At 42.3% G+C, this 14,716-nt stretch overlaps 1 protein-coding gene across 13 annotated transcripts in view; it reads right to left on the minus strand.

Moving 5' to 3' along the window:
* ppfibp2b (PPFIA binding protein 2b) overlaps positions 1 to 14,716 on the minus strand; it is a 268,409-nt gene that overhangs the window by 98,794 nt on the left and 154,899 nt on the right. For all 13 annotated transcript variants that reach the window (XM_072592539.1, XM_072592535.1, XM_072592533.1 and 10 more), the window contains 2 exons: positions 9,121 to 9,207; positions 3,563 to 3,676 (listed from right to left, as the gene is read on the minus strand). In XM_072592539.1, coding sequence (XP_072448640.1) covers positions 3,563 to 3,676; positions 9,121 to 9,207 — 201 coding nt within the window. The remainder of the gene's footprint in view (positions 1 to 3,562; positions 3,677 to 9,120; positions 9,208 to 14,716) is intronic.

Below are 14,716 nucleotides of genomic sequence, written 5' to 3' on the forward strand. Positions count from 1 at the left end.
AACAATTGTCTCCCATACAGGCCCGCTATGCTAGAACATGACAGTTGTGTTCCTCTGCAACCTCGTGCTATACAAACTTGCACTATGGAAAACCATGATAGAAAGTCACACTGTAGAGGATCGCTAATAGAAAACCAGTATACTCGTCCCAGAGAAAGTTTGCTTTATCCAAATAATGTCTACAATATGTCAATCGCGTTACAGCCAATTCATGCTGAGAAAAAACACATTATAGCAAAATGACCTACGGTACCAATACACGAAACGGACAACATAAGCCATTCAACCTAATTGGTCAGTTCTGGCCTTTGTATACCATGGGAGCCTCCTCCCAGTCTACTTCATCTTACATTTCCTTCCATTCCTACTCAGATTCCCCTTGTATCTCTCAGTGCTCAAAATACAGAGAAGTAGCAAGTGAAACCACCCCCAAAAGCCCCCAAGTAATCCTGAAAATTAATCACAGGAACGACTAGAGGAAGGCCACTTTCCAGATGTGGAAGAGATAGAATCTGTCAGGAGTTGTTCCTCCAATTGAAAGACCCTGCTGTTATCACACGCTCCAGCTTCTCCAGTCACAAGTTTGCTCCTTCCCACTCTTGCTGCTCTTCAAGAGATAGATTCTGTGATTGGAGGAGCAGCAACTACGCAAGAACAAGTAGTTGTGACTGGTTGAGCTACTTTATGGTAATGTGCAACAGACATTCAGCAGGAGGGAGCATGTGGATTATTCAGATAGAAGAGGCCAGAGTACCTAGAGCAGCCAGGCAGGAGGGAGGTAGGGAACAGAGCCTGTGCATTAGCCCAGTTAAAATTAGGATTGAGGAGTGAGACATAGGGAGAGAACATAGTAGACCATTCACCTGTTTGAGCCTGCTGTACCATTCAATACAACCACGGCTGGTCATCCATCTCAGTACCCCATTCCCTCTTTCTTCCCTTTTGATTTCTTTCATCACCAGAATTATATCTACATCATTCTAGAATATCCCACAAAGAATCTTGGAATAAACTAAATATTTTGACCCCTCAGTCTCTATGCTATTGCCCTTAGTTGCCCCATGTGGAAAATTGTACCTCAAACTTTTGGTTAAAAATCACAATGTGGTTAAACATATTGTATACTTTCAGAAACAAAACATTTGTTGAAGTCCACCCAAAGCTTTTTTTTTAAAAATCAAAATTGGATCCGTAGTGGGTTTTCTTGTGAGTCTGAAAACTCCTTGAAGTGTTTGTTGAGGAGAGGTGAGGAGTAAGAATCAGTGCTCTTCATGTTTTCACTTTTGAGTCGAAGTCAGAAAGTTATGGGTTCAAGTTCCATTCCCAGGTTTGAGTAGACTACTGAGATTGAACCCTCCCCTCCAAACCCTCGCAGCATCCACTATTGGAGCTGCTGTCATTTGAGATGAGATATTAAACTGAGGCCCCATTTAGCCTATCAAAGATGTGTGCACAGATCTATTCCTGCCATGGATCAGTTAGTAACAACCATGATTCCGAATCAGAAATTTGCAGCTTCAAGTCAAGTCCTCCTCGAGAAATTCTGATAAAACATTCTTCCTGACAATCTGGAGCGTCGGAGGCTGAGGGTGACCTCAGAGGTTTATAAAACCATGAGGGGCATGGATAGGGTAAATAGACAAGGTCTTTTCCCGGGGGTGGGGGAGTCCAGAACTAGAGGTGAGAGGTCCCAAATATATCTTTCCCACAAGGGGCAAAATTTTCATGCAGAGGGTGGTGCATGTATGGAATGAGCTACCAGATGAAGTGGCGGAAGCTGGCACAATTACAGCATTTAAAAGGCATCTGCATGGGCATATGAATAGGAAGGGTTTAGAGGGATATGGGCCAAGTGCTGGCAAATGGGACTAGGTTAGGTTAGGATAGGATAGGATAACTGGTCAGCATGGACAAGTTGGACCGGAGTGTCTGTTTCCGTGCTGTAGACCTCTATGACTCCAAGTGCAATACAGAGAGAGAGTTGCACTGTTGGAGATGCTGTCTCAGACACACAGAGGGCCCTTCTGTTCTCTTAGGTGGATGTAAATGATCCCATGCTGTTACTCAGATGATGATCAAGGGAATCGTACCTTGTAACCTGTCCTTTACATTTGTCCTTCAACCAACACTACTAAAACCAGATTGTCTGGATGTTTTTATAATATAGCTTATGCAAAAATGCAGCATCATTTCACACATTACAAGCAATTCAAAAGTTCATAAATGGCTGTAAAGCTTAGGCCATCAATAGTGCCACAGAAAAGGAAGTACTTATTTTCCATGTGAAAGGAAGTTCTCTCTGACCTGACCAAAATATTTCCCTTTACCAAGATTGGCACGGACCCTACTTTGCACATATTAAGCACCATGTTTCATTCATTTAAAAAAAAGCTTGATTTAATACTTTTGTTTTCAGCTCTTTACAACCTCCCAAGGATGTTTACAATGTTCTATCTATTCAAGTCCTATCTAGGCTCAAAATATGCACTTAGTTTAAAAAAAAACCAAATTGAAAGAAGTATGGTTAAACCACATGTTCTTTCATCTTCTGCTCCTCCCATTATAGTTTATGTTTAGTTACTCCCCAAAACTATTAGACCAAAATTTGCGAGGCAGCACGTTTGTGTTAAATTAAAATGTTTCATTTTAAATATTTAGGTTGTTCACTAGGCCAATGGAGCAGATTTTGCAAAGTTCCACTATGAGGAAAACAACTTCTATTTATTATTTTTAAAAACTTAAAAAGGTTGAATCTCCAGGAAGAAACGATTTGTTAGGTTCCAGCAGACAGTTGCATTCTCACACAGACGTACATTCTGTTCCACTTAAATCAGCACTTTCAGGAGGCAATGCAAGTGAACACAAACAAAAAACATGCCCATCAGCCAAGTGACCTCAACCCTAAGAACTTACTGCTAAACTTAGATTTACTCCTCCTAATTTCTTTTCAGAGTGGCATGTGAACAGGAGGTGGTGATTCTGCCCTCATGACGGTGTTCTGCCATTGAATTAGATCATAGCAGATTTATGCCTTAACTTGACTTACTCATTTTAGTTCCTCAACTCTAATTAACCAGCAAAAATCTTGCAATCGCAGTTTTGAAAACTTTCAATTGATCCCAGACTCAACAGGCTTGCGAGGAGATTTTCAGATTTCCACAAGCCATTGCAATAAGTATTTCCTGACATCTCCCTTGAGAGACCTACCTTTGACTAAGATTACTCCCCCTTGGTCTGGACTCCCGCCACCAGACAAGATACAGTAAAAAGAAACTATTAACTTCATTAATCATCTAACAATCATCTCAATTTAAATCAACCACTTTTGATCTCCCAAATACGAGAAAATACATGCCTGGTTCTTCCAATGTTTTGCAGAAAATGAATGCAAATCCGTCATTCAAATTAAGCAGTGGAAATAAAAGGGCACCAAGGAAGCATTTTGTGCTTTGAAAACACGTTTGGATAAACAGCTTCGAATTAAAGAGTCAATTGCACTGCAGACTTCAAGTAAAATTCCACTAACTACATAATGACATGTTCCCTTGAAGAATAAACTTGCCTGCTGTAGCATCTCTTCAGTTGTGCTGAGTTTCAGCTGATGTTCCTCCAGACAAGTCTCCAGGTCTCTGATCTTCTCTCCTTGGGCCTCCACCTGATCTGTTAGCACACTCACCTATCCGAAGAAAGTGCAGAAAGGAAAGTTCACACTAAATGGAATTAAAAGATAAGAACCTCAACTTAATTCAGCTAACCAGGAAATAAAGTGCTCTTAAAAACTTATCGATTAAAAAGGAACAGAATGTCATTTCACTTTCCAGCCTGCAGCTAACTTTACGACAGCTCCAACTGGTGTCTGAGTTATAATTTTGACTGCCTGTCTGACTCAAAAGTATATGAGGAAGTAGAGTTACTCAAGTCTCAATTGGATCTATTCATTTACCACTAGCTCACTTGCCTATCACAGAGCTCTTTCGCAATTCTGTACAGGAATGTGGAACCTGGGTAGTGCTGAAGTTTGCACCCAATTGACTGAGAAGATTTGCACTGGGTCCAACTCTGAGCCAAGCAAGCTGCAACTTGAAACAGGAATGTAAGTGCACAGCAAACAACAAATATTGGAATCTCAAGCTGCTGGCAAGTGTCCCAGCAGCACACAGTCCAACAATGGGAAAGGTTATGACACAGGTTTTGTTTTAGAATTTTTACTTATTAGTGGCATATTTGGAAGAGTCAAAGATCATGTGTGGCATTCAGGTGAAGGAGATTTAGAGGCAGAGAATAATTCTGCCATAAACACAAGCCATCACGTGGCTCAATAGCTCAGTGGTTAGCACTACTGCCTCAACACCAGGGACCCAGGTTCAATTCCACCCTTGGGGAACTGTCTGTGTAGAGTTTGCATATTCTCCCCAGGTCTACGTAGGTCTCCTTTGGTTGCATCCCACAGTCCAAAGATGTGCAGATTAGGTGGAATAGCCATGGGAAATTCAGGGTTACAGAGGTGGGATAGGGGTCTGGGTCTGGGTGGGATGTTCTATGGAGGGTCAACGTTGACACAATGGGCTGAATGGTAGCTTCTACACTGTAGAGATTCTATGACATGGAAGTAATTAAACTCCCAGTTTTTCCATTCAGTCTTGAATTCTTTGTATCCTATATTCTAAATTCTCCTGTTCCTATTCAAAACAGCTACATAAACTTGACACTGTAGCACCTTCATTGGGTGGACAGTGTCATTACAGCATATACACTATCCATCATCTCTCAGAATCATAGAATGATACAACACAGATTGAGGCCATTGAAACCCGTGGCAACTCTTTGAAAGAATTATCCAGTAGGTCTACTTCCTCTGATCTTTGCAAACGGTCCTGATTTCTTGTCCCTCCAAGTATTTTTCTTGTCCAGTTCTCTTTTGAAAATTTCCGAGTGTACTTCAATCCCTTTCAGGCAGCATATTCCATGACAAAATTTGGGGTTTGAGAACTGATAATGGAAAAAAGGAGGAAGTGTGGGAACATGGGAGGATTTTAAAATCATAGGTTTATTTAATTTGGGTTATTACCTACTGCCTTTCAAAAAGGAGTGACTTTGCCATTGAATAATGTTGGCTTTCCTACAAGGATTGATAGGACTCAGGGGATCTACAAGCATAAGAGCCTATTCATCTGCTCACCAGATTTCTGCATTTGTGGGCTGTTGGCCTTTAATGGACTTCACGTGGGCCGTATACCCCCCTTTTGGATGTGCTATCCCTGGTGCAAGTTTGCCTCAAACAGGGTGTTGTTTTCCTTCTACAGCAATGCACATATTATCTCATGTGCAAAAAAAATGAACTGGGCATGAATATTGTGGTATTGAAAAATCCAATATATATTATGGCTCACTAATATATAAAATATTACATTCATAAGGCACATAACAGCTTAATATTAACTCGAGGACACTTTTATAACAGAAGCATGCTTCCAGTACAGTGTTATGTTTGAAGTGATCAGAGGTAAGATGGAGAATGAGATCTCCATACCTTCACAGCACATGCTATGATGTGGTGATGATAGCATGAGAAGATCTGTTAAAGACATCTGATATACATCTGACTTAACAGAAGCACTTTGCCCCTAAAAACCACCAATTAACCAACAACGCTTATCTTGACAGGATGAACAGAACTCGTGGCCAATCACGAAAAAGAGATGCAGATGGAGCTCAGGCTTTCAGGCAGCTTACCATGGCCAAATCACAGGACGGGTAATCATGTGATGGTCCCAGGCTGTTCAGACTGAAGCACCCAACCCTCATTAACCCTCCCCTTGCCACCAGCACAGACAGTCGACATGGTGTGGGTCTCTTCTCTTATAGGAGAAATTAGCCATGATAACATTGGCCAAACTGGTTTGAGGGGTTGCAGGTTCTTCTGTGACTATTTCTCAAATTCTTACAACAAAAGCTAAGTCAAACAACCCTGTACTGTATGTCCTCATGAACACTTGAGAATGTGTCAAAATTTGATAGGGGTGTCCCACAAATTTGTACAACACACCCTGACAGTTATATACCCTGCGTATGACCTTATAGTCAATTTTGTTATTGTTTTTAGATTCCCTATTGTGTGGAAACAGGCCTTTGGCCCCACTAGTCCACACTGACCCACCGAAGAGTACCCACCCTATCCTATTTCCCTCTGGCTAATGCACCTAACACCATGGGCAATTTAGTATAGTCAATTCACCTGACCTGCACATATTTGGACGGTGGGAGGAAATCGGAGCACCCAGAGGAAACCCACGCAGACACAGGGAGAACGTGCAAACTCCACACAGACAGTCACCCGAGGCTGGAACTGAACCTGGGGACTTGGTGCTGTGAGGCAGCAGTGCTAACCACTGAGCCACCGAGCCGCCCACAATATCCCAGGTATGTCAATTACCATCCTCAGGGAGGTCCTCTTCCACTGGCAGGGCAGGCATACAGTCAGAAAGGAGCAGCCTAGGAGAGTTCATCATTGAATCTGGACCCCAAGTACAGCATCAGACCAAACCTGGGCAAGGTGATCTCCTGCTGGTAACTACCCACTGCCCTCCCTTAAATTACAAATCAGTGCACCTTCATATTAAAAAGCACTCAGAAGAGGAGGACAGCATAGTCACAGAATGTTATCTCAGTGGGGCACTTCAATCACTATCAAGAGTGGCTCCATGGCACCATTACTGACTGAGGCCTGCCAGGTGGTGAAAGAACTAATGAGAGAACACAAATATGACTTTGTCCTCAACAATTTCCTTGCTGCTGGTACATCTGTCCACATTATTGGTAGGAACAAATAACACGGTCTTTGTGGAGACAAAGTCTTGTCTGCAAAATAAGGATTTCGTGCATTTGTTTTATTTGTTCATGGGATTGCTGCTGTGCCACCATTTATTATCCATCCCTAACTGCTCAAAGTAACAACCACATTGCTGTAGGTCTGGAGTGACACCTAGGCGAAAGCAAGGACTGCAAAAGCTGGAGATCAGAGTCGAGAGTGTGTGCTAGAAAAGCACAGCAGGTCAGGCAGCATCCGAGGAGCAGGAAAGTTGATGTTTTGGGTAGGAATCAGTTTAGAGGTTAGGTAAGAATATCTGCTCTGGATATCAAGGCAGCATTTGATAAAGTGTTGCATCATGGACCCTTAACAAAACTGAACTCGAGGATCACTGAAAAGAAGGACATTTTCCTGAGCTTTCTTGTCTCCCCCTCATCAGGACAGTACACAAATATGAAAATATCAAACTACAACAATTTACAATACATGATAAAATGCTGATTGGTTGACAAGTTGTCTGTGACTGGTTAAGAAACTACACTGGGTGGACTCATACCTAGTGCAAAAGGAAAACTGCTATGGGGGGTTGGAATCCAGTTCCTCAGCCCCAGGTTTCCTCTGGAAAACATCCCAGGCCCAACACCTTCACATGTTTTCCCTTCAAAGTTATAATTAGAAGCATTTTCTAACAATTGTAGAGTGTTCAGTTCCATTTGCAGCACCTCAGAATGACAGACCACGTCATGTGCAGTAAGAATAGTATGTCAGTGGTGAATAGCTTTTGAGCCACACAAGTGCTGGGCAAATGATCATTTACAAAAGAGAGAATCTAATCACCATTTCTGGATAATCCATGCCACTTTATCATCGACTTCCGCTGTGTCAACATCCTGGGGGTGGGAGGGGAGTGGGGGGGAACACCATGGATGAGAAACTGAACTGGACAAGCTATAGAACTGCTGTGGCTTCAAAATCAGGTCAGAGGCTAGGAGTATTTTGGTGTGTGATTTGCTTCCTGACACCTTAAATCCTATCCAAACGCCTGTCAGGCACAGGACAGGAGTATGACTGAATCTGCAATGGCCAGGTAAATCAACATACAGGTTTGACACCACCGAGGCAAAATAAAAATCCCTGCAACACCATATCCATTCACTGTCTCCATTGTCAGCACATAGTACACACTGTAGTCACTATCTTTAAGATGCATTGCAGCAGCCCCCAGAGAGATTCACCACTCATAATTGCTACCACTTAAAGACCAAGGGCAGCAACATGGGAACACCATGATGTTCAAGATTCTGTCAGAGTCATATGCCATTCTGATTTGCAAACAGCCCACCGTTCTTTCAATGTCATGGGGCCAAAATCCTCAAACTTCCCACCCAATAGCAAATGCTTCTTGTGGACAGACTGCAGCATTTGAAGAATTTAGCTCATCACCTCTTTCTCAAAGGCAATTACAAATGGGTACTAAATGCGGGTGTTCTAGTAATGCCCACAGCACATGATTAAATAAAAATTTTCAAAATTAAATTGATTTACAAGGGATATAGAAAACATTCACCAGACTTCTGCAATTAGAGGGTTGTCTTGTGAGGAGAGAAAGCATAGACAAGGTCCTCATTTTCTTGGGTTTAGCAAACTGAGAGGTGGTCACATTGCAACATATGAACTTCTTGATGGCTTGACAGTGCAGCTGTTAACAAGCTGATTCCTTGGATGGAGAGTTTAGAACAAGGGTCATAATGTCAGGGTGAATGGTTGGCCCTCATATAAGACTGAGATGAGAAGCTTCTTCAGTAAGATTGCGAATCTTTAGAATTCCCTTTTCTAGAGTGCTACGGATTCCCAGAAATTGAGTACATCCAAGTTGGAGATTGGTAGATCTTTGGCACTAATGGAGTCAACACATTTGGAAATAAGGAAGGGAAGTGGTATGGAGGTGGAAGACTGAATAGTAAAGCAGGCTTGAGGGGTGGTATGGCCTACCTCTGCTCCTGTTACTAATGTTCATTAGAAACTAAAATCAGTGAAGGCGCAAAAGAAAATGAAAAGTCATAACTACAGCTTCCTATCAACGCAAGAACCCAGGAGGCAGCCATTCACATTAACGACCGCCGACTCCCATTCAATATCATAATGGCTAACCTGAACTGTAAACTCAGTTAGCCTCTTTTGTTATTCGCAAGTTAAATTTTAGCCATGTTTTTAAAATTTTGGTCAATGTATTGCTGATTCTTGGCCTTTAGAATGAGGCGAATCTAGACACTTGCAGGTTGGGAATGGGGTACGGTTATAAGAGAACTTACCTGTAGCACCAGGCACTCCCTGTCACTCTCCAACCGTGTCAGTCGCTCTTGGCAGGTTTCATTATTCACAGCTGCACGATGATTGCCCTAAATATTAAAAACAAAAAAAAAAAATCAAACTAGTCAAAACAATCTGCTCCACCACACAATATGCACAATTGATGGAAGGTGTGATATTAAAATTTTGCAAACAACATTGACAATGTTCATTCTATTTCAAAGGGCTGAACAGCCTCCTTCTATGATATACACCATTCTACACTTTATTCACTTTTGTAACCATTTATACAAATCTAGTGCTTCCCTAAATTCTGTAACTTACTTTCACTGAATTCAAGCTTTAAAATCCAAGAGAAGTGTGATAACCTGAGCAGGTTAATAACAAATTGCAAATCTATGCTGTAAAACAAAAACGTTTCATTTGGCATCTAAACAGAAATGTCAAACTGTGCAGGACGCTCCAGATTTTGAATCCAAAGGCCATGGGTTCAAGTCCCAGTCAAGAGACTGGAGTATGTAAGGCAGACGGATACTTCCAGTGTGGTACCAAGTGAGTGCTGCACAGTTGGAGGTGCTGCCTTTCATACAAGAGAGCTGTATGTGGCCCCACCTACCCCATCAGTTGTCTAAAAATCACCACATGGCACAATTTCCAAAATCTGACTAGCTTCCCCCCATCCCCCAGGCATCCTACCAGAAGTCACAAGACTCAGAAATTTGTGAATTTTGGAGAACAGTGATAGACGTCAAGAGGACAGACTGCTGACAGAATGGGTGGCCCTGTGGTAGATGAAGTTTGACGTGGAGAAAAAGGAAGTGATTTATTTTGCTGGGAAGACCAAAAAGAGTGACAATACAAAATAAAGGAATGCAGGAACACAGACTCAGGAATTTAATATGCACAAACATTTAAAGGCGATATTGGCTGTGTGAGGCTGAACAAATAGTTACAAAGGCATTTGGAATCCTGAACTTCATGAGCCAGGGACCTGGGTTCGATTCCAGCCTCAGGTGACTGTCTTTATGGAGTTTGTATATTCTTCCCATGTCTGTGTGGGTTTTCTCCCACAGTCCAAAGATATGCATGCTAGGTGATTTGGCCATGATAAATTGCTGAAAAAAAAGTGTTCAGGAATGTGTAGGTTAGGCGCATTAGTCAGGGGTAAATGTAGAGTAATAGGGTAGAGGAATGGGTCTGGGTGGGATACTGTCCAGAGAGTCGGTGTGGACTTGTTGGGCCAAATAGCCTATTTCCACACTGTAGGGATTCTATGAAATTGTATAGATAGTGGCTTGGTCTTAAGTGGAGTACCCATTCTGGGAATTGTACTACAGAAAGAAAGAATGTGAAAGGTTTTTACAGTGGGGCAAACATTTCTGATAAGAAAGATTTTGGTGACATGGACAAATTTGGAAGCTTTGTTGTTTTCCTTTGAGGATGGAATTTGGTAGAAGATTTGATAGAAGTGTTGAAAATACGAGGGGGGTCTGCAGAGTGTGGCTACGAAGAAACCTCTGTCATTGGAGATAAGGTCAAAAGATTTATGCTGATTACTAAAAAAGAAAGGCAAGTGACAGTTATGTAGCTGGTTAACATTTAGAAAGCACTGTACAAGCATGTGTGGAGGATCCAAATTCCACTGTTGCTTTCAAAAAGGAACTGGATAAAAACAGGAAGACAACAAATTTGCTAGGCTATGGGAAAAAGGGTTAGGGAATGGGAATGGCAGAGTTACAATCCAGCACAGACACTATGTTCTTCAGTGCTGTAGCCATTCTGTGAATCAGATTCTATGATAGACATCTCTCAAGTAGGATCACCAAAACAAATTATTGGTCAGTTAAGAGTTTGCAGCATGCAAATTGGCTGCCACATTTCCCACAGTACATCAGTAATTACTCGTTACTGGCTGTAAAAGGACTTTGGGATGTCCTGGCATTCTGAATGCTGCTATATGGATGCGCTTTCTTTAAAGTAGGATCCCATTGGCTGTATAATGAAGGAGGCTAGCCTCTTGAGCCTGTTCTGAAAATCAATTAGCTCATGGTCCATCTCAACTTCCTGCCTGAGCTTCATACTTTTTAATACCCTTAAAAACCTAATGATATTTTTAAGATTAGATTCCCTATAGTATGGAAACAGGCCCTTCGGCCCAACAAGTCCGCACCGATCCTCCAAAGAGTAATCCACTCAGACCCATTCCCCTATCCTATATTTACCCCTGACTAATGCACCCTCACACTATGGGTAATTTAGCATGGCCAATCCACCTAACCAGCATATCTTTGGATTGTGGGAGGAAACTGGAGCATCTGGAGGAAACCCATGCAGACACAGGGAGAATGTGCAAACTCCACAAAGGCAGTTGCACGAGGCAGGAATTGAACCCAGGTCCCTGGTGCTGTGAGGTAGCTGTGCTAACCACTGAGCCACCATGCCACTCCAATCAGTGTGGAAAGCTCCTAAAAAGTTTCTGCATCCTTGAAAGTGGAGTCGCAGGTAGATAGGATAGAGGTGGCAGCATTTGGTACACTTTCCTTTATTGGGCAGAGCATTGAGTATAGGAGTTGGGCAGTCATATTGTGGCTGTACGGAATATTAGTTAGACCACTTTTGGTCTCCTTCCTATCAGGAGGATATTGTGAAACTTGAAAGGGTTCAGAAAAGATTTACAAGGAAGGTGCCAGGGTTGGAGGGTTTCCACAATAGGGAGAGGCTGAATAGGCTGGGGTTGCTTTCCCTGGACCATCCAGGCTGAGGGGTGACCTTATAGAGGTTTGTAAATCATGAGGAGCATGGATAGGGTAAATAGACATGGTCTTCTCCTAGGGGTGGGGAAAGTCCAGAACTAGAGAGGCATAGAATCAGAGATATACAGCATGGAAACAGACCCTTCAGTCCAACTCATCCATACCAACCAGATACCCCAACCCAATCTAGTCCCACCTGCCAGCACCTGGCCCATCCCTCCAAAACCTTCCTATTCATATACCCATCCAGATGCCTTTTAAATGTTACAAGGTTTAGAGCAAGACGGGAGAAATTTAAAAGTGATCCAAGGGGCAACTTCTTCATGCAAAGGGTGGTGCATATATGGTACGAGCTGCCAGAGGAAGTGGTTAGAGGGGTATCGGCCAAGTGCTGGCAAATGGGACTAGATTAAGTCAGGATATCTTGTCGGCATGGACAAGTTGAACCGAAGGGTCTGTTTCCCTGCTGTACGTCTCTATGACTCTATTTACAACCTTTTGTGGGAAGATTGTGCCAGAATTCCATTTATATAACAAACTATTTCTTGCTTGCACTCCTGAAAAGCCAAACTTCAATTCTGGTACATTACACTATCAGATTGTACTGGCTTTGACCCAAATCAAAATTAGTTGGTTTTTGCCTCACAATCCGATCAAATGCCAAAAAGATACTTTTCTTCTTAACCGTCTCAAGGCAGAAGTTGGACTGTGGTCTGCAGTAAAACAACCAGCTCAAAACTTTAGTTATGTCTGAGGCAGTGAACGTGCTTAAAACAGGTTAATTTTTAAATTTCCTACAGTTCAAATTTAATCTGCACACTTGGTCAGCAGTTAACCTTTTTGTACCAACTCACCCCAGGCTGTCCTTCAAATGGAGCTCAGGCAACAAGAAAACATTTCCATTTATCAACACCTTGACCCCTATGGAAGGCAAGGTGCTTGAAGCAGTGATACAAGTAGAGCCTGGTCAACACAATCATAGTGACAGCAAAAGTCACTTTATAGGTCAAGGTCTCTTCACAGTTCTCCCAGTCATCTTAGATGGGAACTCCCTCTGCATTCATTCGCTTCTAGTTTACAAGCAGTAATTTTTTAAAAATTTAAACTTTATAGTAGTTTAGACACCAAGGGTTGTGTAAAACTCAAGCCTGATCCAAATCTAAGTTGGCAGAGGCCAGATACACTCCTTGGAATCCCCTTGTGAACTCCAGGCCATTCTTAACTACCACAATAATTTCTGGAACATTCCTGTAGCACCACAAATATGGAGCATTCCTGGGGAATCTTTGCACTCCTGAAAAGCCAAACTTCAATTCTGGTACATTACACTATCAGATTGTACTGGCTTTCACCAAAATCAAAATTAGTTGGTTTTTGCCTCACAATCCGATCAAATGCCAAAAAGATACTTTTCTTCTTAACCGTCTCAAGGCAGAAGTTTGCAAATAATAATAGGGACACCACTCCTCCTCCATGTTAAATATTTTCTAAACAATCTGCTCAGATATTATTACATATCCCTGTAGCAAATGGGACTTGAATCCTAACCTCCTAGCTCAGAGGTTGGGTCAATACAACTATGCCACTGGAGCCCTTCTAATCCACTTTATAATGATGCAGTATAAGGGAAAATGATAACCCCCAACCCTGCACAAAAAAGACAAAGGTCAAAAGATTAGCATTCTCATACAGGACCGAGGGACAGCTGCCCAGTTGGAAGTGCTGTCCTTCAGACGCGACAGTTAACAGAGGCCTCTCAGCTAGACACAAAAGATTCTATGGCACTATGTTTGGAGAGAGCATCCTGGTGTTTTGGCCAAAATTTACTTAATTCATAGGAGTCAGTTAGCTCAGTTGACTAACTTCTAGAGGGGGGGGGGGGGGGTCACTAGACCCAAAACACTTGGTTGTGCTTTCTCTTCACAGATGCTGCCAGACTTGCTGGGTTTCTCCAGCAATTTCGGTTTTTCTTGGCTGGTCAGCTTATTTGCAATGCAGAGTGATGCCAACAGTATGGGTTTTATCCCAGTTATTTAAGGTTATATAAAAAAGGACTCTTTTTCTCAATCTCTCCCCTTACCCTAAACTCAGTCAGTCAGTCATTCATTCTCCCTCTCATGAAAGGGTATCCTATCGTCTGGTAAGACTGCGGTGACCACAAACAGATCATCTGATTACTGTCGCATGGTCGGAGAGAACTTGCGGCATGCTAGCTTGCCTATGTACAAAGGTGACTACAGTTCAAAAATACTTAATTGCCTGTAGAGTATTTCAAGACGTAGTGGTTATGAGGTGCTCTAAGTTTTTCATTTCCTTATCTTAGGTCCTTCTGATAACACTGACCCATTCCTAAAGCCCCGACAGTTACTCAGACACTCACAACAAGCCTACAAATGGTCGCCAAGACTTGGTAATGCTCTTCCAGTCTCTTAGTCTCCCAGGGAACTGGGTGTTAACAGATGATGAATTAAATTCAGATCTCATTTGCTGATTGTTTTCAGGCAGATGTGTCAGAAACAAGTGTGCTGGACGACAGGGGAAAAAAAAAATTATTGGCCTTTCAAGAGTTCTAGGACACCAGTTTGGAAACCAACATATTAAGGTTGGCTCATCAGGGTGTGTACTGGATTCAGAGTGAGTTGGAACAATGAATCACTGAGAATGAAATATTTTCATCGTGGGAACACATAGAAGCGACACTTCCAGGAACGAACATTAAGCAAACCCTTAGGATTGGGTATGCACTGCCTGGGAATGTGTAGGAGGTTTCAGCAGAAAACTGGATGCATATTTGAAAATTATGAATTCAGAGGCCTATGGAGATAGTACTGGAGAATGGGACTAG

The sequence above is a fragment of the Chiloscyllium punctatum genome, chromosome 22, assembly GCF_047496795.1.
Source record: "Chiloscyllium punctatum isolate Juve2018m chromosome 22, sChiPun1.3, whole genome shotgun sequence".
In the NCBI taxonomy this organism is placed as follows: domain Eukaryota; kingdom Metazoa; phylum Chordata; class Chondrichthyes; order Orectolobiformes; family Hemiscylliidae; genus Chiloscyllium; species Chiloscyllium punctatum.